The 24,496-nt window shown below is 40.1% G+C and overlaps 1 protein-coding gene across 1 annotated transcript; it reads left to right on the forward strand.

Moving 5' to 3' along the window:
• Positions 1-22,498: 22,498 nt before the first annotated feature.
• Positions 22,499-23,050, forward strand: LOC110695788. Its single transcript, XM_021873018.1, has one exon. It carries the CDS (start codon positions 22,499-22,501, stop codon positions 23,048-23,050), a length of 552 nt encoding a protein of 183 aa, XP_021728710.1.
• The last annotated feature ends 1,446 nt before the right edge of the window (positions 23,051-24,496 follow it).

The raw sequence follows: 24,496 nt of genomic DNA on the forward strand, positions 1-24,496 counted from the left end.
GCCGGCCTGATAACAAGCAGCCTGTTTCCTTCAAACTTGCAAAAATTGAGAGACCTAACGTCTTTGCTTAAAAATGCATTAGGGGTCCAACTAGTTTCATGGCCAATTTGGAACAAAGACAATAAGTCGCCCAGGGGCATATGCAGTCAACACCGTGAGTAGCCAGTACCTGATAAATCTCGCTTACTCGCAAAATTTTAAAAATTTTGATCATTCCAAGAAACAGATTACAAGTTAGAACAGTCGGTTTGGCATTCAAGCAGATATCAAGCAGATAAGCATAAACAAGATTCAGTGATAAAAGACGACCAAAAAGTGGTAGACAACTTCATAATAAAATAGTCGGCCATAAAGACCGGCAAAATATTCATAACCCCGACCCTATAGTCGGGTAAAAAAAATTCACAAACAAGCGGCACGTAGGCCGGAGAAGAGTTTGAAAAATAAAAGCTTTAAACATTAGGAGGGACTTCGGAGTCAACTGCTGTCTGATCGAGTTCAATTATGGGCGCCGGATCCTTCAAGGCATCCCCTTTGTTTGACTCGTTTTTAGGGGTAGGATCCTTAGGAGCATCCGCCTCTGTTGGCTGGTCGACCATCTCCTCCTCCTCGCCTGAGCTGGAGCTGGCCGCCTCCTCCTCCTCTCTTTCATCCTCGTCAGCCACCTGCTGCATGATTCTTCTATTGTACTCTTCAGTTCAGGCGGTGAACTTGGAATCCCATTCGGCATAGTCAGCTTTTTGGAAGAAGGCCGACCAGGTCATCTTCATAATATTGGCCGAGTCCTCCATCATGGCCTGAGCCAATTCGAGCTTCTCGGTCGCAGCCTTGGCCTTAAGCTCTTTAGTGACGGCCACCTCCTTCTTCTTTAGGCGCTCCTTAACCTTGTCCAAAGACTTCTGGAGACTTTCAGCCTTATGGGCAATGTTCTTAAGTGGCTGCAACTCGTCCCGGAGGCTTTTGACCGTCTTCTCCAGCTCTTGGTTCTGTTAATTGGCCGCCTCCAACTTGTGTTTGATCTCCGAAGTGGCAGCCGCCTGGTAATAAAGAATATCAGTTGTCAAAATTTCATTTTGGGCAATTTGAAACATTACCTTTTCAAAGTTAGAGGCGGCCATGGCTTTGACAGCTTTTACCTCTTTGTTTTAAGCACTAATCGGCCTACGGAGGTCGTGTACACGAAGCATAGTCTGAAAAAGAACACCAGGTGTCAGATATGCAAAAAATAGGCGGCAACAAAGTCACTCAACATTTCAAAATACTAAGTCTACCTCAGAAAGGAGACCCATGATTCCGTCAAGGTCAAGGGTGCCGACTCCCTTGACCGCACCCCTCTCCTCTAGAGGGATGGCTTTCACCATAGACTTGGCCATGTTGACCAAGTCTGGTTCTTGATGGCCGCCTGTATTCCAAAACAATAAGTTAGAACAAAAGAAAGACTATCAAAGGAAGAAAAATTAAATAAGGGTCGAGGGAGCCAGTTATACCTCTTGGAGGTCGGCTGTCCCTTGGGACTTGTGTTTTTTTTCCCCCACTTTGTGGGGTGCGCAGCTGTCTGTTTTCAAAGAGGGTTTGGACGAGCTCGTCTGCAAAAGCATAAAAAGTTAATACTGGCAAAAAGAGGATTTCAAAGAAAAACTCGAAAGATCAGAACTCACCTTGGGCGTCTCCTTGGCAAGAGAATCAGATGACGGCCGCTTGAGGCTCATAATGGAGGTCCGTAGAAGGCCACCTTCTTTGATGCGGAAATGTGATCCATAGCTTTGGCTGCAAATATGCACAGCAAAGAGTTACAAAAACTTGAAATAAATCAAATGATGCATATAGAAGCACAAGGGGCCGGCTACCTCTGGGGGCCTGACTGCTTAGGCCACAAGCAGCTAAAAAATACTCGTCGTAAAGCCATTTAAATTTGAGAACACAGTTCAAAGGCACCTGCTCCTGTACCCCAGTAGTAAAGTTGGCCCTAATCCCTACTTTGAAGAGTCCTCGGTCAAGGATCTCTTCCCTTGCTTGACGAGGAACAGGCGTCATGCTAAGGCAGCCTGCAAGAAGAGGCGGATCCCTATTCCACCTGTTGTATCACTTGTTTAGAAGTTTGTTAGGACTGGAGATGAGGAAGAAAGTGTTTCTCCAAGCTTTCCACTTATTTTCCTTCCCCCTAGTCATCAAATAGCCCTTGTGGCTTGTTATTTGGTACCATCCGGTACCGCCTTCTTTGGGGGTCCGGCTTAAATAGTTCATATGGGTGAACGCCTCAAAATTGGGGCCTACCCCATGCATTTCACATCCGGCTACATAGTCAAGGATGTTGAACCAAGAATTTGGAGCTAACCGCCAAAGCCCCACCTCGTACCCGTCGAGGATTTGTTGAACTGTCAGATGCAGGGGAAATCGAAGTCTAGCCTTAATGGCCGCCTCATAGTAGCCAAAACAGGCATCCCCGTAACTAGATCCCGCGGGCCAGAAGACTGTATCTTCAACATCCGGCACAAATAAATTAAAGTTCGGAGCCATCACATGGTCCGTTAGAAAAGTCCCTATTCGCTCCTTCATGGCCTTGATTCGACCTTTTGGGAAGTGACAATAATAAGGGGTGTTCAATTCCTTATGGGAGGCGGATGGTTCTGACCAGTCGACCCCTTTTTTGACTGAATGAGAAAGTCTTGCGTCATGTAAGAGAGAGTGCCTTTCTTCCGAACTTAGAGAAAGGCGGCTTGAAGAGCTGGATTCAGACTCACTATTAGAAGAGTCCAACTCCCCTCTCCCTAAGGGGGCCGACCCCTCTTCTTCAAAAGGGGCCGACTGCTGACCAACTAGGTCAATAAAAGCATTAGAAGGAGCCACCTTAACCCCCTCCTCAGAGCCCCCCGTGACGGAGTCACCTGGGGTACCAACGGTATCAGGCGTCTAGTCCGATAACTCACTAACTTGGACCCGAAATGAAGATCAATCAGAGTTTTCAATCCTCTTTGTTCTTTTGGTTCTTGCCATACTGTCCTGCATTGATCCTAAGACAGTTATATTCCGGGACTTGCGCAAAGATTGAAGTACCGCAGGGCAGTCGGCACCCCTAGTCCTAGACTCAGCCGTCCCTTGTGACCGGCTGATTGCTAATCTAGGCCGTGCCGGATGCTTTTGGGGTCTCATTTTAAAAAAAACAGAAAGGATAAAAATACAAACGGTTACTTGAAACTTAAGTTCTGAGAAGAAGCTTGGTCAAACAGGCGTCTAATAAAAGCAGGCGGTTGGTAAAATCAGTCGTCCTGAAAATCAAAGCTCAAGTTCAGGGGTCCGAGAGTTCTCTTGCAAAGTTCGCAAAATGTGAACAAAAGACTTGGTCAACATGCCCTTATATAGGGTAAAATGAGAATGCGAAGGGTCACTTCCAATTTTGAAATAGGGCGGGAAAAACTCTCAGCCAAACACAGGCCGACACTTGTAGCAAGTCGTCGCCTGTTACAGGCTGACACCTGTCACAGGTGACATGTGCCCAGTCACGTGCCACCTGTGGGGGGCAAATGATTAGGAGATTTTCCCCGCCCAATCACTGTCTGCCACGTGGACTAATTAGGTCCAGCCATGTGTCCGCCACATGGACCAACAAGGACCTGACACGTGTCAAGCAGCAGTTAGTCCAGCATGGATCAATCGCGCCACGCCACGTGGCCTGCTATCTGCCCACCAGGAGAACGGCCACTAAGGTCCGGTTTCCGGGACAGGCCCAATCAGCCCTAGGTTGACCTAAACCTTGTATTGGGCACGCATCCCTAGGCTATAAATACAGTAATTAATTACTCTCACCTAGAGAAACCTAAACACACGTGCTTTCTGATTGCTAGACCTGACTTAGCAATTAATTGCACTTCCTGATCACTCCTCCCCTAGAGGAACCAGACCGCCCTTTACTTTCCGCACCTTTTTCTACTCCACATACAAGTACTACCTTGATCGTCGGAGGCGAAGCTCTCACCACCCGGAGTCTCCGTTGTTTTGCGGGTACAGACGCACGGATCCAGTCTCGGAATTGTAACTCTCCCGCAGGGCATCAAAAAACCCCAAAATAGGATCTAGTTAGATTTATCTCAATTTTTTTTTTTTTTTTTGGTAAAAAGGTAAAAAATTATATTAGAAAGGAACAACAAATGCAACCAAGACAGTCCAAAGAAGACTGCAACACTACACACAAAGAACAACACCCCTTACACCCAAAACAACACCCAACCAAGAAAATTAAATCAAAATTAAGTCCCTAAATTAGTCATGTATGTTTTCTTCTGCTAGTCTTAGCAGGCATAACCTGTAAAATTTTGTAAAAAAAATATCAGTACAAAGTCCCTCGATAAGCTTGTCAGGCTTCATAAACCACTTTTTTTCTCTACCTTCAAATGCAATACAGAAGGCCAGCATAGTAGCTTTGGATCACTTTTCTTTGAAATCTTCCTTTAATATCTAGCAGCTTCATATTACAGTCCTCCAAGGAAGAAAGGATGTCATGCTGCCCAAGCCTCTTCTTCAGTTCTTCACAACACATTCTAGTATAATGAAAATCAAAGTAAAGGTGCTCTACAGTTTCCACACCATTGTCACATAGGGGGCAAGTATCATCAGAGATAACTCCAATCTTGGCAAGATGAGCTTTCACTCGAATTCTTCTCCACATAATCATAATCAGCTAACAGATAAAACCATGCTTGGGAATATTCAATCTGTTCTAAACCCAAGCACAACAACTCACATCCTCATGCTGCTTCTTAAGCCATTTATAGCCATTAGCTATTGAGTAACCTTTAGCATCTGCAATCCATTTATCACCACAATAACCAGCTTTCATAATATCTTTAATTTTCTACACCTGCTTACAATTCCAGCTTGCATTCTTAGGGCAGTAGAATCTCTTCTAGGTTTTATCCTTTAGATACAAACCATTCACCCATTTAAGCCAAAGGTTGTCCTGCTTCTGAGCTATATTCTAGATGTTCTTACCAATAGCAGCAACATTCCATAAGTGACAGTCATGAATTCCTAGCCTCCCTTGTTTCTTACTCTTACAGACTATATCCTAAGCTATAGAAGGAGCTCTAGAATATACAGGCTTCCCATCCCAAAGACAGTTTCTGCAAATAGCAGTAACTCCATCCAGGACAGATTTGGGAATAACAAAAATAGTTGCCCAATTGATGTGAAGAAAAAGCACGTCAGAATTAACAAGTTGAGCTCTACATACATTGGAGAGAGATCTGCAACCCCATCTTCTAATACTATTGGTGATTTTATCGATAAGGCATTGACAATCATCCTTAGAAAGCTTCTTATTGCTCACATATTTACCCCTAGGTACTTAAAAGGGAGCTTGCCTTCCTTAAAACTAGAATTCTAAATAAAATTAATTTATATTACAGTAATAAATGTTAGACTTTCCCTCATTAGCAACCAGCTATGAAGTAGCTGCAAAAGTGGTCGAGGATCTCAGAAGCAAGCTAACTGAAGCTTTCTCCCCTTTACTGAAAATGACCAAGTCATCAACAAATACTAAGTGATTCAGCCCTAACCCTTTACACCTAGTGTGAAACTGAAAGCTAGGCTGATCACCAACAAGCTTGAGGAGTCTAGTCAAATACTCTATACAGATAACAAAAAGAAGAGGAGACATAGAATCACCTTGCCGCAAACATCTCTTTCCTTGGAAGAAACCAGTCAAGCTCCCATTTATATTCAAAAATAAGAAGGGGTTCTCTCACAAACCATGATTAACTTAAGAAGCTTATTAGGGAAGTTTAAAGCATACAACATCTTTTCAAGAATATCCCACTTGACAGAATCATAAGCTTTCCTAATATCCACCTTCAACAAGCATCCACTAGGAGTGTTCTTCCTGCCATACCTAGCAATAATATCCTAAATAATACTGATGTTCTAGATGATCTGTCTACCTTCAACAAATCCAGTTTGGTTATAAGAAAAAATATCAGGAAGAACCAACTTCAGCCTGCTGCAAATCATCTTAGTGATGCACTTATAGATAACATTGCAACAAGCAATGGGTTTAAAGTTAGTCACTGAAATTGGATTATCAACCTTAGGCACCAAAGTAAGAATATAATACTGTTCACTTCCTTTAATAGTTTACCATTCTGAAAAAATTGTAAGATAACATCTGTAATCTTGTCCCCAACAGTCCCCCAAGATCTCTTAAAGAATGTACTATTATACCAATCAGGACCAAGAGCTTTACTGGCTGAGATAGAGAACATAGCTCTCTTAACATCTGCTCTGGTAACAGGAGCATCCAGATTCTGAACCTGAGCATCATCCAGCACATGCCCTCTCTTAACAACCTTAGTTTGAACACTCACTATATTGCTAGAATCTAAACCAAGAAGCATCTTATAATAAGATGCAAAAGCTTCAAAAATCTGATCTGCAAAATCACACCAAGTGTTATTAACATCTTTTTCAACAATCACTCTTTTCATGTATTTCTTCAACTTGATACATCTATGAAAAAACTTAATATTATCATCACACACTTTGAGCTAGTTAATCTTTGCCTTCTGAGACAAAATAGAAAAATATTGAGCTCTGATCAGAGAAAATTCATCAAGCATTTTATTTTCAACCTCTCTTAACTCACTATTATCTAGATCAGCTTGGACAGCCAATTGAGCTTGTTCCAAGTCTTGTCTACTCTAAAACTTGGAGCATGCCACTTGTTTACTTTTAAGCCTGCTCTAAAGGCATCTTCTAATTTGGTAAGCCACTAATATCAAGACTCGAACCTCATACAATACCTACAACCACGAAAATGGAATAAATAAAGGAGAAAACACTAGAAAATCCACAAAAGTAAATAAAAACGCATAATAAGCACGAATGAAAAAAGTATTGAACAAATGAACAAAACCAAGAATTTTAAGAAAGAAAGCTATAAAAAGAAGGTGAAAACAACCTAAAAACTCACTAAATGAGTGTCATAAATGACACTCATCAAATTCCCCCAAGCTAAACTTTTGCTCGTCCTCGAGCAAAACAAAAGCAAGCAAAGGAAAATGATGAGCTTATTCAAATAAGAAAAGAAGAGGGGAGATGAGAATATACACTAACTCACTTTCATAGGAATCACGATCAATTTTAGCAACTAAAGAAAAGCAATTTAAAACCCTAGATCGCCCTAGAGGATGAGTGATGCTCTCATAAATGTTTCCTATGAGTTTACCCCCATAACTCTCCCAAACCAAACAAACAAGGCAAAGCATAAAAAGGAAATCGAAAGAAAAGTAAGGAAAACATATGCTCTTGTATGGAGTTTTGAAATGAACAAGCACAAATGAATACAAGTCTTTCTAAACAATAGAGGAGTGTATGTTTCAAGATATCTAAGGTTGATTGAAACATAAAATATGCTAAGTATAGAGAACTATAGGACACAATTCACCTTCATCCCAAACAATCTTACTACGTTCTCCCTACTAGTTTCAAATCCACCTCTAGTAAGCATCTCAATGATTCCTCGAAGGAACCGAAAAAGAAGAGATTTAGGGCTACTCGACATCTTGAATAGGCAAACCCACTCCATAGGCTTGACTCACATCTCCCTCCACCAACTTATGTCTCAACCAAAAGGGTCAAAAGGTGTTTGAAGGGGTTGTAACGTACAACAAAAAGGGTAAAGGTAGGCTAAAATTTGAAATTTGGTGTAACGTACAACAAACACAACGGAAAACGATGTATTTTTTTTGTTTTGCTCGAGGATGAGCAAAAGTTAAGCTTGAGGGTGTTTGATGAGTGACATTTATGTTACCCTTAGGGGTAGTGTATTGGTTTCTTTTCTCCTGTTTTTCTTAGGTTTTTCTACCTCTTTTCTCCTCTTATGGCTTCCTTTTTTTATGGATGAAAAGTATGCTTATTTGCGCTTGTTTTGATAATCTTTATGCATAATTTTATCATCCCCATGCTCTCGTGATCTTTGCTATCTTTTGCAGGTTCCATGGCGGTCCTAAGCACGGTAGGAGGCCTCTTGGCCAAGTATGGAGGCATGGACAAAGACAAGAGGAGCAAAAGGGAAGGAGAGGAAGCAAGAAGAGGAAGTTCAAGAGGAGGTGTGGCCGAACCTCTAAGAGGTTCGGTCGAACCAAGGTGTTGTCAAACTTTTGAAAAGTTCGACCGAACCTCCAAGGAAGTTTCAACCAAGTTTTCAGCATGTTTACAGGAGGGGTCGAACCAGGAAAGTTCGACCAAACAAGGATCAGGGAGGTTCGACCGAACCTACCCTGAGTTCGGCCGAACCTACCCTGAGTCCGACCGAACCTACCCAGAGTTCGATCGGACCTTTTCCCGTTTCAGCTGACTTTTTGCGGAGCTTCCTAAGCAATTTTGTAAGGGGTATAAATAGATTTTTTTGCTCATTAAAAAAAAGATTTTTTTTTCAGTTTAGAATGGATTTTAGGTTAGTTTTAGGTTTTAGAGAGAGAAACTCTCAAAATTTTAGAGAGAGAAAGTGAGGAGCACAATGGTTTTCATTGATTTTGGATAATCAAATGAGGAATTTGAAGATCTCCACCTTATATCAATGAGCATTTCTTACTTTCTCTTCTCTTATTGCTTTATTTAGTTGCTTTCATTATGCTTGAGTGGTTTCCCTTCTACTAGGTGTTGAGTGAGGCTTTGTAATGATTATTTGAGTTATTTGAGATAAATTTGATGATAATTGTGTGATTAAATTGATTGAATTGATGTTGGCATGTTGTTTATTTTAGATTGGATTGATCTCCCATGATAGCACACTTAATTGCATATTGGTTTTAGTTAGACAAGGGATTGTGAATTAGAATTGATATATTTGATTTCATTTTGGGTAATTTTCTTCTATGCACCTAGTCAATGAGGGATCTAGGCTAGGAATTTGAGAGATTACTTTTGAGTGTAGTTAATTCTCATTATAATTCTTTCTTTGCATGATTGATTATCAAATGGATTCTCATTAGCTTATTAATTGTTCTAAGTGGATCTTTTCCCCTAGTAGACTTTATCATACCTTGTTCTTTATAAGTGTTTTAGTGTAGTTGTAGTGTCCTTTATCCGTAAATCGACTTCGGCATAGCTTAGGCATTAGATTAAGAAAAATCTAGCATTACCGTTCCTTGTGGTTCGACTCCGAACTTACCACTAGACTTGTTTAGGGGTTAGTTTTAGGATTTATAAATTTATTTGATTGAGTGTGGAATGTGCGACCGTTCTAACGCCCGTCAGTAGTCTACCTATGTGTTGTGTAATGTTTTTCTATATGGTTTAGGTAGTCTTTACTCCCCTCCCCCTTCGTTGTATTACGCTTTGCCTTCCTGTTTTGTAATTGCAGATTATTGCCGGTGATTCGGATTGGGAAGGAACTAGAGTAAGGATTGAAGACATTGCACCAGCTTTTTGGCGCGGACGCGCTACTTTTATGCGCGACCGAGCCTATCTGTGGCAATCCGAGACCCAAAATCAGATTAAAACAACAAAGAGGAGAGAAAGGCAGTAATTTTTTTTTTAGAAATTCAGCATACTTTAGAAGAGATAAAGAAGGCTTGTAATAGAAGTTTCTAGGGTAAAAACTCTTATATCTAGTTTTTAGCCAAGGGGTATTGAAAATCTTCAATAGATCTTAGTGTAATTTTCTATTTCCCAAAAACCTTAGTTATTTTTGGGTATTTTTAAAGAAGCTTTTTGGAACTTGAATGGGTTTTGTCCTCCCACTTAGTATTCAATGAAGTTATTGGTATTCTTCTACTTATTATCTTGTTTTTATGCTTAAAGTTCCTATCTTTGTTGGTTTAGTTAATAAAGTTATCATCTTTCTCATTAATTCCTTAGTTACTATGTTGATTAGTATAATTGTAGTTAGGGCTATGGATTGTGAGTAGTTCTCTTGTTACTAGGGGTTTGGTGAAGGCATGCTTTGAGTTTGATGTATGTTAGGCTAGGTTAATTTGTAATATTTGCGATTAAACCTTCCTTGTGCTCATACTTATTAGCTACTCCATGTTTATGGCCATATGCATGTTTTGGTTGAGTGACTTGAACTAAATCATGACGATAGTGTGATTTAGGAATAGTCATTAGGTGATTTATTATTGCATGACCTTAGTTTGTATGCCTTATGACGATAGTGTAAGTGTATGCTAACTAGGATAGCTCTTAATCCCGATAGGTGATTAGAGAGTATTCTTGATACTGCCTTGTATGAGTTGCTTGGGTTACATGTAAACCTATTTTTCGTTGCCTATCTTCGTTGAATTCATAGCATGTTTGATCCTTCCCCTTAGTGCTTCTTTTAATTTTTATTCTATCCCCTTTAGTCATTACTTTACCCACCATACTTCTTGATCAAACTAGATTAATATTAGGAGATAAATAGCGGTGCTTAATCGTTTCCCTATGTTCGACCCTTGACTTGCCTCTATACTCGTTTAGTTGCATGTTTAGGACTACAATTATCATTGGATAGAGGTATCTTAGTAACAACTTAAAATACCGCCTGTCAAATTGGCGTCATTGCCTGGGAGACGGTTTCCATTGTGTGTTTATTTTCTTGTTGAGACTAGTTCTTTTCCGTTCTTTTGTTTTTCCGTAACTTATTAGTGCTCACTTTTTTCTTAGATTTGTATATGCACAGGAGGCTTAATTTCTCTAAGCCTTTGGTGTCCATAGACCTTGAGCTAGAGCGTCCTCTGGCCCAATTGAGGAGACAAGCAAGGGAGAGAGGTGAAGACCCACTTCAAGAGGAAGTGAGAAGTTCCCCTACCCCATCTTCACCCACTTCAAGTGAGGAGGCTGAACCATCCACATGCTCAATTCCCAACCCATTTGCTAATAACCATAATCAATAAAGCATGGATGATGAAGGAAACATGGGTGATTAAAGGTCACTAAAGCAACTTGGAGCGCCCAAACCATATGCCTCTCAAAGTGGGATCTTAGCCCCCACCACTCAAGCGAACAATTTCGAAATAAAGCCTAAAATCATTTCAATGATAGAGAAGAGGCAATTTACGGGTGGGAAATTTGAGAATCCCCATGAGCATCTCAAAGAGTTTCTCAAGTCTTGTGACACTATCAAGATCAACGGAGTCTCCCAAGAGTACATAAGATTGAAGATGTTCCCATTATCACTCATGGGAGCGGCGGAACATTGGTTGAACAAGGATGTTCCCCCCGGTTCCTTCACAACTTGAAATGAGGTAACTATGGCGTTCCTAGGAAGATTCAAAGTTTCCACCAAAGAGGTGGAGAGTCTCTTTGTGAGGCATGGGAGAGATTCAAAGAGTTACAAAGGCAATGCCTACACCATGGGGTTCCTAATTGGCAAGTTCTCCAAACATTCTATAGAGGACTCTCCCCACAAAGCAAGACTAGCCTTGATACCGGAGTCGGAGGCCCAATCATGAAAAAAAGAGAAGATGAAGTGGAGAGTATCATAGAAGATGGTGTGCGCAATTATGAGGATTGGTACGAAGGTGATGTAGGGTTTCGTAGTGACCCACACTACACGGAATGAAACCCGCCAAGACCCGCCCCCATAATAAATGAAATTAACAAGAAAAACATAATTAAAAGCATAATAAAGGATAAAAGATTATACCTTTGACGTGTGCTTCGCTCAACTATGAGCTCTTACTTGAACCTCGAAAACACGAGGCCTCCGACGGGATCGTACCCTCGAACCCGACCCGAGCGTCCTAAGCCTCGAAGGTTAGTCGATGCCCGGACAAATATAAACTGGGAGTTTTACGAATTTCAAGGTTTACTCAACAATGGAGTTGCCTTTACTTTTCTACTCAAGTGTTTTTCTCAAAATCCCAACCAAGTGGGTATTTATAGAGAATAGGAACTTGAATCCCATTTCATGATCAATGTGGGATCATGGGCAAAATCATTAATTTATTTAATTCTAAATTAAATAATTAATTAAATGCAATCACAATGCAACAAGTGTCAAGGGGAGAAAGAGAGTTAAGTGAGGACCAAGAAGAGGTGGGGGGGACCATTGCCTTGCTCCCCAAGGCTTTGCCCAAGCCTTGGTCCCCACCCCTCACAAAACCGCCACAATGCATTTGGGTGAGCTGGGTGCTTGCCTTGCTGGCCAGCAAGCACAGCCACCCTAGCATACCAAGCTAGCAAGCACAGCACGCATCACCCATCCCTCCCAGCACTTGCGTGCTGCTAGCAAGCCACGCCTTGTGCTGGGCGCTGCTACCTAGCCATCGTACACACACACACGCATAGGCATGTGGTGCTGCTGCCTACCCCTTCTAGCACATACTCGCATAGCCAGCATGCGTGCTACTAGCGAGCCACGCATGCTGGCCCCTTGCCTCGCCAGCCACACGCACAAGCATGCGAAGCTTGGTGCTGTGATGGCTTGCGATGGCCATAGGCATAAGCACACGCACACGCACATGTACACCCACGCAAGTGCCCAGCACTACGATGGTGCTATGATGTGTGCAACGATGGTACGACAGGCCTAAGCACAAGCACACGCATACACGCACAGGCCCAGCCATGCGATAGTGATATGCTTGTGCTGCGATGGTGCGATAGGCTGCGACAGTTCCTAGGCACCCATCCATGCACGCTGCTGTGCTGTAGTGCCATGCGAAGGCACGCACACATGCAGGTGGTGCTGCAAGGGGCAGCCTAGTGCGCCTAGCACGCATGGCGCGCCTAGCACACCATGGTGCGCCTAGGCTTGCGATGAGCTAGCTTAGCCTAGCTACGACTATGCTCGTACTTGTTGCTTGTGATTTTGCGACGCTCGGCCTCGATGCCCTAGGCTCAATATCCGACGTCTTTGTTCGTAAAACTCCGACGACTCATTAAATCCTTCGGATTGATTCGTCGTCTCGAATTAGTTGTACGATTGGGTTCGACCCGAAGGGTTCAGTTAAAATTAAGTTGTAATATTAATTACACCTTAATATTACTCATCGGAAGCGGCCTCCACCTAGGCGTTCCGATCACTTGATCTTACTAAAGAACTAGCTCTGTAATAATTTTGAACCCTCTATCAGAATAATACACTTGTTGGAAGGTCACCATTCCTTTCAATCTTCCAATTGTCCTTCTGGACAAGTGCGCATAAAGTGTATAGCCCATTTCCTATGTCGCTTCGTGTCTCTTCGTGAACTATAAGGTAAGATTCATTGTCATCCTTATTACGTTCAGAAGTGTTTCTCGATCTTCGAATTCGACTGTCAATAAGTAGATGATTTCTAAAATCCATTTGAGCACGGCCATGCATTTTCACAGTCTCGCTCATCGAGCGGCCTTGTAAACAACAAAGACTTATTCCCTATTGTTAATTGGGGGACATTCCCAGTCTTGTACTGTAAGTTTCTCTTACTAAGAGGACCTAATCTCCCGAGTGTTCCCGTTATGATCCCTAGTTACGGCAGACGTTAGGCAACATCAAAGAGACTAGTTCTCAAACAAGAAAACTTCACAATACTCATGGTCGAGGAAACGAGTTCTGATAGCTATAATGAAAAATGTACTTATGACAATTTTGAATCTCTTAAAGTACTCTCATAGGTCGATCTAGTGCAGTTCCAAACTGGCACCTGTGCAAATGATTTATGACCATCATGTCCTTGCAGCACAAGAAACGGTGCTATAAATCATACTACACACTAATCTCTAGTGGTCATTAATCGTCCATCGGTTAAATGACCTCGATTAGGGATAATTTTCGATTTAAATATTCAATGTTCACTTAACAGGTGTTTCTTTATCCAAGACATGGTCTTGATACCCTGTTTTGAATATTTTCACAAATCGAATGGACTCATTATTTAATTCTAAACCACAATCAAACAGTTTGTGGAATTTTATTAGTAAAATTTTAATTCCACCATGAAACTCTTAAACGTTTCATATTATGATAAATGGCTTTCTTCAAATGTTTCAAGAGTAATACTCTTCATTAAACATTTATAGAAATCACACCCATACTTAATATGCTTGATTTCTTTTATGCAATTGCGAATGTTGTCGTTCACATATTGCATAGGTTTAGCCATTATTACTTTTCAAATCTTAACATCTTCATTATCGAACAATTTCATAATAAGACAATAAAATTTTGAGAGTGTTTTGGATCATATGTGATTTAGGATTTATTGTCCAAGTGACGACTCCCAATCATTTTCATGACTTGAGATCTTTCAACTTGACAACCTACAATCAACGTTCGACAACGAACTTTCCATTGAACACTTTCTTATTATTGCCTTCCAGGCAACAATATCCTCACTATATATTTTAGTAAACATTCTGACGTTGCTTTGCTCGGTTTTTATTCCGAACAACTCACAATGATTTGAGAGACCCTAATCACTTGTGATTATGGAAATTTACCTTAAATTTCCGCACATTATACATGGATCTGCGTCCATGTTACCATTCTCAAGCCACGACGCATTCTAGCTCGTGCTTATAAACGACTTCCTTATTAAGGATCTAATCCTTGCTAAGTATGTTCTTGCAACATTAATTCTCAAATTGCAATAGTACTTTGGATTTTCTTGACAATAATCTAACGATACATTACTTAGATTTAGATTGATTGGTTTTTATACTTCTCATGCTCTAAGCATGTAAGTTGAGTGAAAACTCCATATCATAACATATATGATGGTTTCAATCGCAGAATTATTCCCAATATGCTCATTCATGTGACCTTTTAGCTCATCCAGTTTCACTAAGTCTTGCTAAACTGTTTGCTATGTGATACGGTTGAAAGTCTCTACTAGAGTCTTTCTTGTTTGACTTAGTATTTTCCCAGCTTATACTTAGTTCAAACCTTTTCTTAGTTTTATACATATGGGTTGAAAGCCTTTTCAAGTCCTTCATGTTTAACACGGTAAATTCCTCTACTCGTTTAAACATTTCATTGAGTCTATCTAATAAATCTTAATTCCCACTATGTACTAAGTGTCGCCTTTTGCTTGGTCCATTGTCGAAAATCCTTTCAAACTTAAGATTTAGTATTTGATAGTCATTTCACAATAGAGTTCACAAATTTCTTGTTGGACCACACAAGATTGACTCTTGCTCACACTAAACTTCTTGTTTATAAGAATGTCTATGATTCTCCATTAGCCAAACCTTTTATTGACTTTATGAGAATACATGTTCCAATTCCTACATGCAATGCTTCATTTAATCCCATAATGGATTTCTTGAACTTGCTTTCAAATCTAGCATTATTTAGAATTACAAAACCCTTAGACTATTTCCACAGTCTCTTCCAAAATCCAATTTTTAGGAAGGCGGTTTCGTATTTTGCCATATTTCATATGCGCAATTTTTCTAGAATAATCATGAATAGACTTTAGCGTTCCGATTGGTGAATAGGTTTTTATTAAAATCAACGCCGTGAATTAATTGTATCCTTTTCAACCAATCTAGCTTTGTATGCTTATGCATTTCCACATTTGTCAGTTTTCTCCTTGAAAACTTATTTGCGATGCAAATGAATCAAGTTCCAAACATGATTTACAAACATGGAGTCTATTTCGGATTTTATGGTCTCTAACCATTTTTTGGAATTTGGATTTGTCGTAGCTAATTTACAAGACACTATTCCATCACCATCCAATGGTGAATAGTATGCTTGTAAGTTTTAGGTTTATTTCTAACTTAGTAGAAATTTATAGGATTCAATCCAAGCCTTTGGTGAATTGTATACCTATACGGGGTAATAGGTTGAGCATTTTCATTGTCTGTTTGATTCTGACCAATCTTATCAACTGCTTCTAAAGCATTTTGATTGTCAGTTTTATTAGGTTGACACTGTTGCTTGTCCTCTCGAACTTCGTCGAGTTTGATTTTCCTCCCACATGTCATTTTGGAAAGGTGTTACTTTCCAGAAAGACACCATTTAGAGCAACAAATACTATGTTCTCAATTAGGTTGTGGAGGTAATGCCCGTAGTCTCACTTGAATACTTACAAAGAGACATGTATATTGTCATTGGGTAAAAGTTCGTTGTGAAACAAACAGTTAGCTCTTTCTTGAGCTATCTTAGCCCTTATTGAGCCACTTAGCTCCCACTGAGTCAATAAACTCCCACTAAGCTAAGAGCCCTAGACATATACTTGAAAAGATGCTAGAAACTATTTCTATCCATAATTGAATATGGTGTCCTTTCTTAGCTTCGACATTTTTGTTTAGTGTAACATTTAGTCATTTGTGCAAATCTTTAAGAACTTTATAGGAAGGGATGTGATCCATCATCATTCGAGTCATTTCCAAATGGCATCGAGGTCTCCGTCAAGAAACAATATGTTCTTTGTGGAGCTCATTGTGAAATTTCAATTTCATAAGTTTGATGTGATCACACTTGGCTCAAGCAAACATCGCTCGATCTAATCTAGCTAGACGTTATGATATCTTGCCAAGTCGATTCTATACTTCAACATTTGAGCTACTCAAGGTCCAGTTTGCTCACATTTGATGAATGTGGCCACATTCTTTCAAATTATTGTGAGACGTTGAAGTAATGGAATCCTCTTTAGCTTTCGAAGTTATTCTCTATACCAAGCACAGTAGCTCCTTTGTTTGTCGATTTCAACAAGTAAGACTTGCTTGTCTTAGAACGATTCTGAATCGATCAACTATCAAGAGTCTATCTAATAGAGCCTTGAGTATGTTCTTGTCGATGTGACATTGCTAAAGAAGTTTGGAACACAAATCATGTTCATGACTTGAACTTTGTGAGTTTCATGATTGGGAAATGTTTGTTTATAATCAAGCATTCTTGACTCATGGCTTATGCGACCTTGTCATTCAAGTAAACCTAGCAACTATTGCTTTTACTTTTGAATGTGAGTCTTTCCGTGTGTAAACGAATCTTTTGATGATTATGGAACACAATAACCATTATTTGTTCCAGCCTTAGGTTTAAAAGGACTTTAAACAAAACAAGTGACCTTACAACTGATGTAGCATTACATGCTTCATTCTAACCTTGTAAGTCAATAACTTAGCTTGTCTTCAATAGTTTGATGTCACTTTCAAAGTGGAACACTCAAGTAGTATCCAGTACTTTGTGAAGATAACAAGTTGCTAAGTTGACCATAATAACATGAACTCAAGCGTAGAAAAAGAATCTCATTCTTTTCTTTGTTTCGTGTTTCCTATATTTCTTATAAGAATCATTTCTTTAAGTTCTTCAACTTTTAAACTTTGTTGGGCATAATTAAGCATCTAATGCACCGCAAAACAAAGTTCTATCTTTTCAACTAATTTGTACCTGAATTACTTCATCAATGAGTCCTACTCGTAAGCGTATGAAGTGAAAAGATATGTTGGTTGTCAACTATTGACAGTTTGATTTTTTCAACTTAATTTATTTCATGTTCATCAAAACTACCCAGTATTTTGAATACATGATATCCAATCGTCATTTCGGACTTAAGTCATAAAAGTCAATTATGAGAGGTTGTATTTTAGAAATGCCTTTCCATTCTTTGAGAACCATTCTCAAAAAATTTTTTTACCAATCAATGGAAACAATATAATTTGATTACAAATTCTACAAATATAAGTGTAAAGTTTAACCATTTATCAAGATCATAATAAGTTTGAAATTCGAAGCATACATGCAAACTTTCAATCTTATTACGCGTCTTATCCACGCATTAAAAATTGTCCCTTTTGGCGAGAATAAAACGATTCCAAGATCCCAAAAATCAGAAAGTTATTAAGCATGCTTTGGCTTGTCTTAACACTTAATATTTTAGGGTAAGCAATCCAATTGCTAATTGCTCCAAGCTACTCTTGGTTCGATAAAATGTCGCATCTAATGCTTCCTTGACATTTTTTCTCCATTGCCACGACATCTAAGGACTCCTTACCGATATCGTTGAGCTTAACCAAGACAACTTGTATACCTAGTATACCTTACCTCCCTAAGGAAGTAGTGATGCCTCGCTTTGGCGTAGCCCATCACATACGCGCATTAGTTCGGTAAGTGTTGTACTTGGAATGGCATATTTTAGATCAATATTTTAAGGGACCTAGGGTTTCTATGTTGGTTGATTTTAGTGAACTTAACTAATCATCGCAACATTTGAAATCCTAGACATGCATCTAACCTTTAATATATATATAAAACAACAATATATATAAGGCACAAATATGATGCATTTGGCAACTAGCATGACCCCTTGAAATCTTCAATTTCCATGGGTCTTCATCTTGGCTCGTCTTCATCGAAACTCCGTCTTGAGACATCTTGGCAAAAATAAATAACTAGCTAGTTCGACTAAGATTAATCTAAAGTACAAAAATACTTAACGGTTCGCAGACCGTATTTAGATTTACAAAAATACATAACGGAACGCAATCCGTATTTTCTATCCTAGTCGGGCCCTACTAGTTGCCTTTTTCAATAACCTATTTTGAAAACAATCTTTCATTCACCCATTCACTATTTGTGAATAGCCCATGCATTTTACGAAATACATAATTAAACACGCAAAACTAGTAACTAACTTAGGTGGTTAATCCGATTAACGCGCCTAATTAAAACTAGTCAAAGTTGTTTAATCCATTATTTCTAAAAGCAAATTGCTCAAGCAAACAATTATGCTCCCACTAAATTCTGCATCCATACTTAACTAATCCGATTAATTAAGTCAGCATAACCCATAATTTTGTCAAAATCAAAATTTTGCAAAAGCCGGAAAAATCGAGGTCTAACCTCGTTAAAATAATTACATAAATAATTTTAGAATGGCAAAAATTTTGGCAAAATTACATAGCCCATGCATCCAAAAACAGCCCACGCAAGACCAAGTGCTTAGCATCATGGCTGCGGCTGTGCTGTGCTTGGGCGCAGCCAGCCTGCCTAGCAAGGCATTGTTGCGCCTGCTAGCATCAGCACGCATCATGCTTGCATGCTAGCATGCGCGCATGTGTGCTGGCAGGTGTGGCTGGCCTGCTGTGGCTTGCTGCCTCGCTGCCTAGCATCACTTGCGAGCAGTGCCCAGCAGCCACACACCATACACAACAGCACGCTTGGTGCACTATCCTTGCTCCCCACACAGCAGCAACACAGCGAGATGGGAGCACCATCATGCGCACCAAGGTAGCCACATGTGGGCTGCGAGAGCAGCCCAGCTAGCCTAGGTGGTGCTTGGGTGTCTTTGTCTCAATTTGTGCGCTTTTGACTCGGGATTTTAATCCCAATATTCGTGTGAGATAAAATTATTTCTAAATTTATTTTAGAATCAATTTAGAGAAAAGTGAAAATATAACAAGTCTAACTTAAATAAATTCAATTTTAATAGTGCACAAGCCAAAATTATTCAAGAACCATTCTTTGAATCAATTTTAGGTCTAACTTGATACAACAAAATGGAAAGGCTATGTCCATAATTAATTTAGCCAATATTTAAATTAATAATGGATTTGACAAAAGGGAGTTGGAAAATAAATTAACCATCTAATGATAAAATATTTCCAACTTTCATACTTGTGTAAAATATCAAGATTACATTTTCCAATATGAAGATTAATCAAAATTTTACTCACAAGTATTTGAACTTCATGGATTTTAATCAACCAAAATGAAAGATCCAAACTTTGTTCAATATGGAATTTAGGGTTAGAGTTCCAATCATTTAAACTTTTAAGGATTAGAACTTTAACATACTTGGGAACTTAAAATTACACATTCACATCAAACATTCACACATTAATGCAATTTATTTGCATAATTGTGAAAAATCAAGTTTGTGTGAAAAATGGCATATCAACTCAAGCACTAATTAAAACTCCATAATTATGCTCAAGGATAATTAAAATAGCAGTAGATTAGGGATGCAATAATGCATTTAATCTAACCTTGTAATACTTGCATTAATCAAGGCATAAAAGGATTTAAAATTTTCGTTGAAAAAACGAAAAAAAACCCCAAAAACTTGGTTTCTGGTTTGAATTTGGCTTCTGGAAATCCCTTAATAAGGATTGAATCTGTTTCAGAATGTCGATTCCACCCACAAATCACTATTTTTGAGCCAAAATCTGGGATCGACAGCCAAATCGATAAAAAATATGAGTTTTAAAATTAATTAAAACGAGCTTCTAATCTAATTAGAAAAGCAAAACCAGAATTTAAATCTTACTTTAAAACACCTTAATTAATCAATAATTGCAAAAATTAAAAAGAGCGTGACTCCGATACCCCTGTAGGGTTTCGTAGTGACGCACACTACGCGGAATGAAACCCGCCAAGACCCGCCCCCATAATAAATGCAATTAACAAGCAAAACATAATTAAAAGCATAATAAAGGATAAAATATTATACCTTTGACGCGTGTTTCGCTCAACTATGAGCTCTTACTTGAACCTCGAAAACACGAGGCCTCCGACGGGATCGTACCCTCGAACCCGACCCGAGCGTCCTAAGCCTCGAAGGTTAGTCGAGGCCCGGACAATTATAAACTTGGAGTTTTAAGAATTTCAAGGTTTACTCAATAATGGAGTTTCCTTTACTTTTCTACTCAAGTGTTTTTCTCAAAATCCCAATCATTAATTTATTTAATTCTAAATTAAATAATTAATTAAATGCAATCACAATACAACAAGTGTCAAGGGGAGAAAGAGAGTTAAGTGAGGACCAAGAAGAGGTGGGGGGGACCATTTCCTTGCTCCCCAAGGCTTGGGCAAAGCCTTGGTCCCCACCCCTCATAAAACCGCCACAATGCATTTGGGTGAGCTAGGTGCTTCCCTTGCTGGCCACCAAGCACAGCCACCCTAGCATGCCAAGCTGGCACGCACAACACGCATCACCCAGCCCTCCCAGCACTTGCGTGCTGCTAGCGAGCCACGCCTTGTGCTGGGCGCTGGGCACTGCTGCCTGGCCATCGCACACACACACACGCACAGGCATGTGGTGCTGCTGCCTACCCCTTCTCGCACATACTCGCATAGCCAGCATGCGTGCTGCTAGCGAGCCACGCATGCTGGCCCCTTGCCTCGCCAGCCACACGCACAAGAATGCGAAGCTTGGTGCTGCAATGCTGCGATGGCTTGCGATGGCCCTAGTCATAAGCACACGCACACGCACACCCACGCAAGTGCCCAGCACTGCGATTGTGTTATGATGCGTGCAGCGATGGTGCGACAGGCCTAGGCATAAGCACACGCACACGCACACACACACAGGCCCAGCCATGCGATAGTGCTGTGCTTGTGCTGCGATGGTGCGATGGGTTGCGACAGTGCCTAGGCACCCATGCACGCACACTGCTGTGCTGCAGTGCCATGTGAAGGCACGCACACACGTAGGTGGTGCTGCGATGGGCAGCCTAGTGTGCCTAACACGCATGGCGCACCTAGCACACCATAATGCGCCTAGGCTTGCGATGAGCTAGCCTAGGCTAGCTACGACTATGCTCGTACTTGTTGCTTGTGATTTTGCAACACTCATCCTCGATGCCCTAGGCTCGATATCCGACATCTTTGTTCGTAAAACTCTAACGACTCATTAAATCCTTCGGATTGATTCGTTGTCTCGGATCGGTTGTTCGATTGGGTTCAACCCGAAGGGTTCTGTTAAGATTAAGCTGTAATAATAATTATACCTTAATATTACTGATCGGAAGCGGCTTCCACCTAGGCATTCCGATCACTTGATCTTACTGAAGAATTAGCTCTGTAATAATTCTGAACCCTCTATCAGAATAATACACTTGTTGGAAGGACACCATTCCTTTCAGGTGAGAGGGAAGCCACTTCTAGCAAAGGTACGGTGCAATCCATAGAGCAAACAAATGGAATCACCAAACTTTCGAACCAAATGGCCAAAATGGCTAAGAAAATGGAAGAGTTTATGAAGAAAAATTCTCAAAGTTCTTTCCTTCTACCAAGGGAGGCCATGGTATGAGCCCCTCTACTTCTTCTCCTTCTAATTACAATGCTATGCCCCCCGCTTGTATGTTTTGTGATATATGTGGAAACTATGATCATAATTCTTAACAATGTATGTCCATAAGTGAAGGTCTCCCTCCCCATGAAAATGGTGATAATGTTGAAGATGTTAATGCCATGAATTTTGTGCCCCATGAAGGAAATGTTTGAATCAAAACCAAAAACCATGGTTGGAATCAAAACCAAAACCGTGGTTGGAATCAAAACCAAGGTTGGAATCAAAATCAATGGAATCAAAGTGGTGGTGGTTATGATAACCAAGCCCAAGGTAGGGGAAATTCTTCCAATCACAATGGAAGCTCTTCCAATCACAATGAAAGAAGTTACTCAAACCAAAGGCCCAATTGGAATCAAAACCAACAACACTATTCCAACAACCAACAACGTTTTAATTCCAATCAGGGTTCCGGAAATGTAAGGCCTCAAAATAGACCTCCTGGTTTTGAGCAAGTGAGACCGCAAGCCCAAAATTCCAACTTACCTCCTCCTCAAATGGTAGCCGCTCCGGATTCTATGATGGGCGTGCTTCAAGCATTCATCAAGAATCAAGAGATCTTTAACAAAAGCCAAGAGGAGGAAAATAAGAAAATCAAGGCGCATATGAAAATGCTAGAGACCAAAATCTCTCAAATAGCCCAACCTAGTTCTTCATCCTCCCCTTCTTCCTCTTCCTCTTTTCCTAGACAAGGTGTCAACCCCAAACCTATGTATGTTATCACTACTAGGAGCGGGAAAGTCCTTGAGAGTGGGTCAAATTATGAGGAAAGTTCCAATGTGAGGATAGAACTAGAAGATGAGGATGAGCCACCTAAAGAGAGTAAGGTCCAAGAAAAAGAAAATGAGAGGGGTGAGAAGCAAAAAGAGAAGGAGCCAACAAAAGAGAGTGACAAAGATCAAACACTTTTGCCCCTAAATCGACAACCTAGGAATGAGAAATTTCCATATCCCCAAAGGTTTGCTAGGTCTAGGCTTGATGCCCAATTTGGAAAGTTCTTAGAAGTAGTCAATGGTTTGCATGTTTTGATACCTTTTGTGGATCCCATGAAGGAGATGCCCCATGATGAGTGACATTTATGTCACTCTTAGGGGTAGTATTTAGGTCTTTTTCCTCTTATTTTTCTTAGTTTTTTCCACCTCATTTATCCTCTTATGGCTTCTTTATGTGTTGATGAAAAGTAATGCTTATTTGCGCTTATTTTGATAATCTTTATGCATTATTTTATCATCCCCATGCTCTCGTGAACTTTGGTATCTTCTGCAGGTTCCATGACGGTCCTATGCACGGTGGGAGGCCCCTTGGCCAAGTATGGAAGCCATGGACAAAGGCAAGAGGAGCAAAAGGGAAGGAGAGGAAGCAAGAAAAGGAAGTGCAAGAGGAGGTGTGGCCGAACCTCTGAAAGGTCCGGTCGAACCTAGGTGTGGTCAAACTTTTGAAAAGTTTGACCAAACCTCCAGGGTGCAGTGAAGGCAATGTCAAACCAGTTTTCAGCAATTTTGCAGGAGAGGTCGAACCTCAAAAGTTCGACCAAACAAGGATCAGGGAGGTTCGACCGAACCTACACAGAGTTCGGCCGAACCTACCCTGAGTCCGACCGAACCTACCCAGAGTTCGGTCGGACCTTTTCCCGATCTCAGCCAATTTTGTACGGACTATTTAAGGTCCTTTTGAGATCGTTTTTCGAGGAGAGAAGAAAAAACAGTAGAATAGTTTTCAGCAAAAAAAGATACTCTCTCTTAGTTAGCAACTTCATTAAATTAGTTGATTTAGTTTTAGAAACTCTCAAATCTAATAATTGTAGAAGCAAATTTCAAGATTTATCTCAAGAATTTCAGCAATTATCCAACATTTTTGAAGCTTCAATAGTAACTTCTTTCATTTGTCCTTCATTATTTTCTGATTTTATTTTTTTTGTTTTGTAAGCCACTTGATTTTCTCTCAATCTTGATATATTGTTGTTGCATGTTAGCTTTGTCCATAGATAATCACTTGTTTTTCCAAATCTTAGAATCGCTTATAATCCAAACTTGGAATTTGCATGTACTCACAATGAATTGTGAGTAGTCCTCTTGGCTAGGGGTTGGGTGAAACTCAACCTATTGGTGATTATGTGAGTTTGGGAGTGGTTTTGATGATGGATTGCGACTAAACTTGATTATATGGGATTGCTTGTTAGTTCATCATGATAGGAGTAATTAACCTAGATTATTGAACTTGATGGCATGAAATGTTTGGTTCGACATGGAAATGTGAGTTGAATGTTTCATTACCTATTGCAATATGATTATGTATCTTTTGTTCCTAAGTTAATGAGGGATCTAAGCTTAGTAATCTGAGTTGTTTTCATACGTTTGATGTTGATCTTGCATGTGGTCTTTGCTATTCCATTACCCTCATTCCTCCCTATTTGTCTAATTGCTATTGGTTGAGTGAATCCCATTCCCCTAGTGTTTTAATCCCTTGAATTCAACCTTTAGTAGTAGTTTGTTAGTTAATCACCACTTATACCTTGATTT

Source organism: Chenopodium quinoa, unplaced genomic scaffold (assembly GCF_001683475.1).
Source record: "Chenopodium quinoa cultivar QQ74 unplaced genomic scaffold, ASM168347v1, whole genome shotgun sequence".
In the NCBI taxonomy this organism is placed as follows: Eukaryota; Viridiplantae; Streptophyta; class Magnoliopsida; order Caryophyllales; family Amaranthaceae; genus Chenopodium; species Chenopodium quinoa.

Coding starts and splice junctions, on each gene's coding strand:
- LOC110695788 (XM_021873018.1), top strand. CDS start 22,499: ATGGGCGTGCTTCAAGCATTCATCAAGAATCAAGAGATCTTTAACAAA.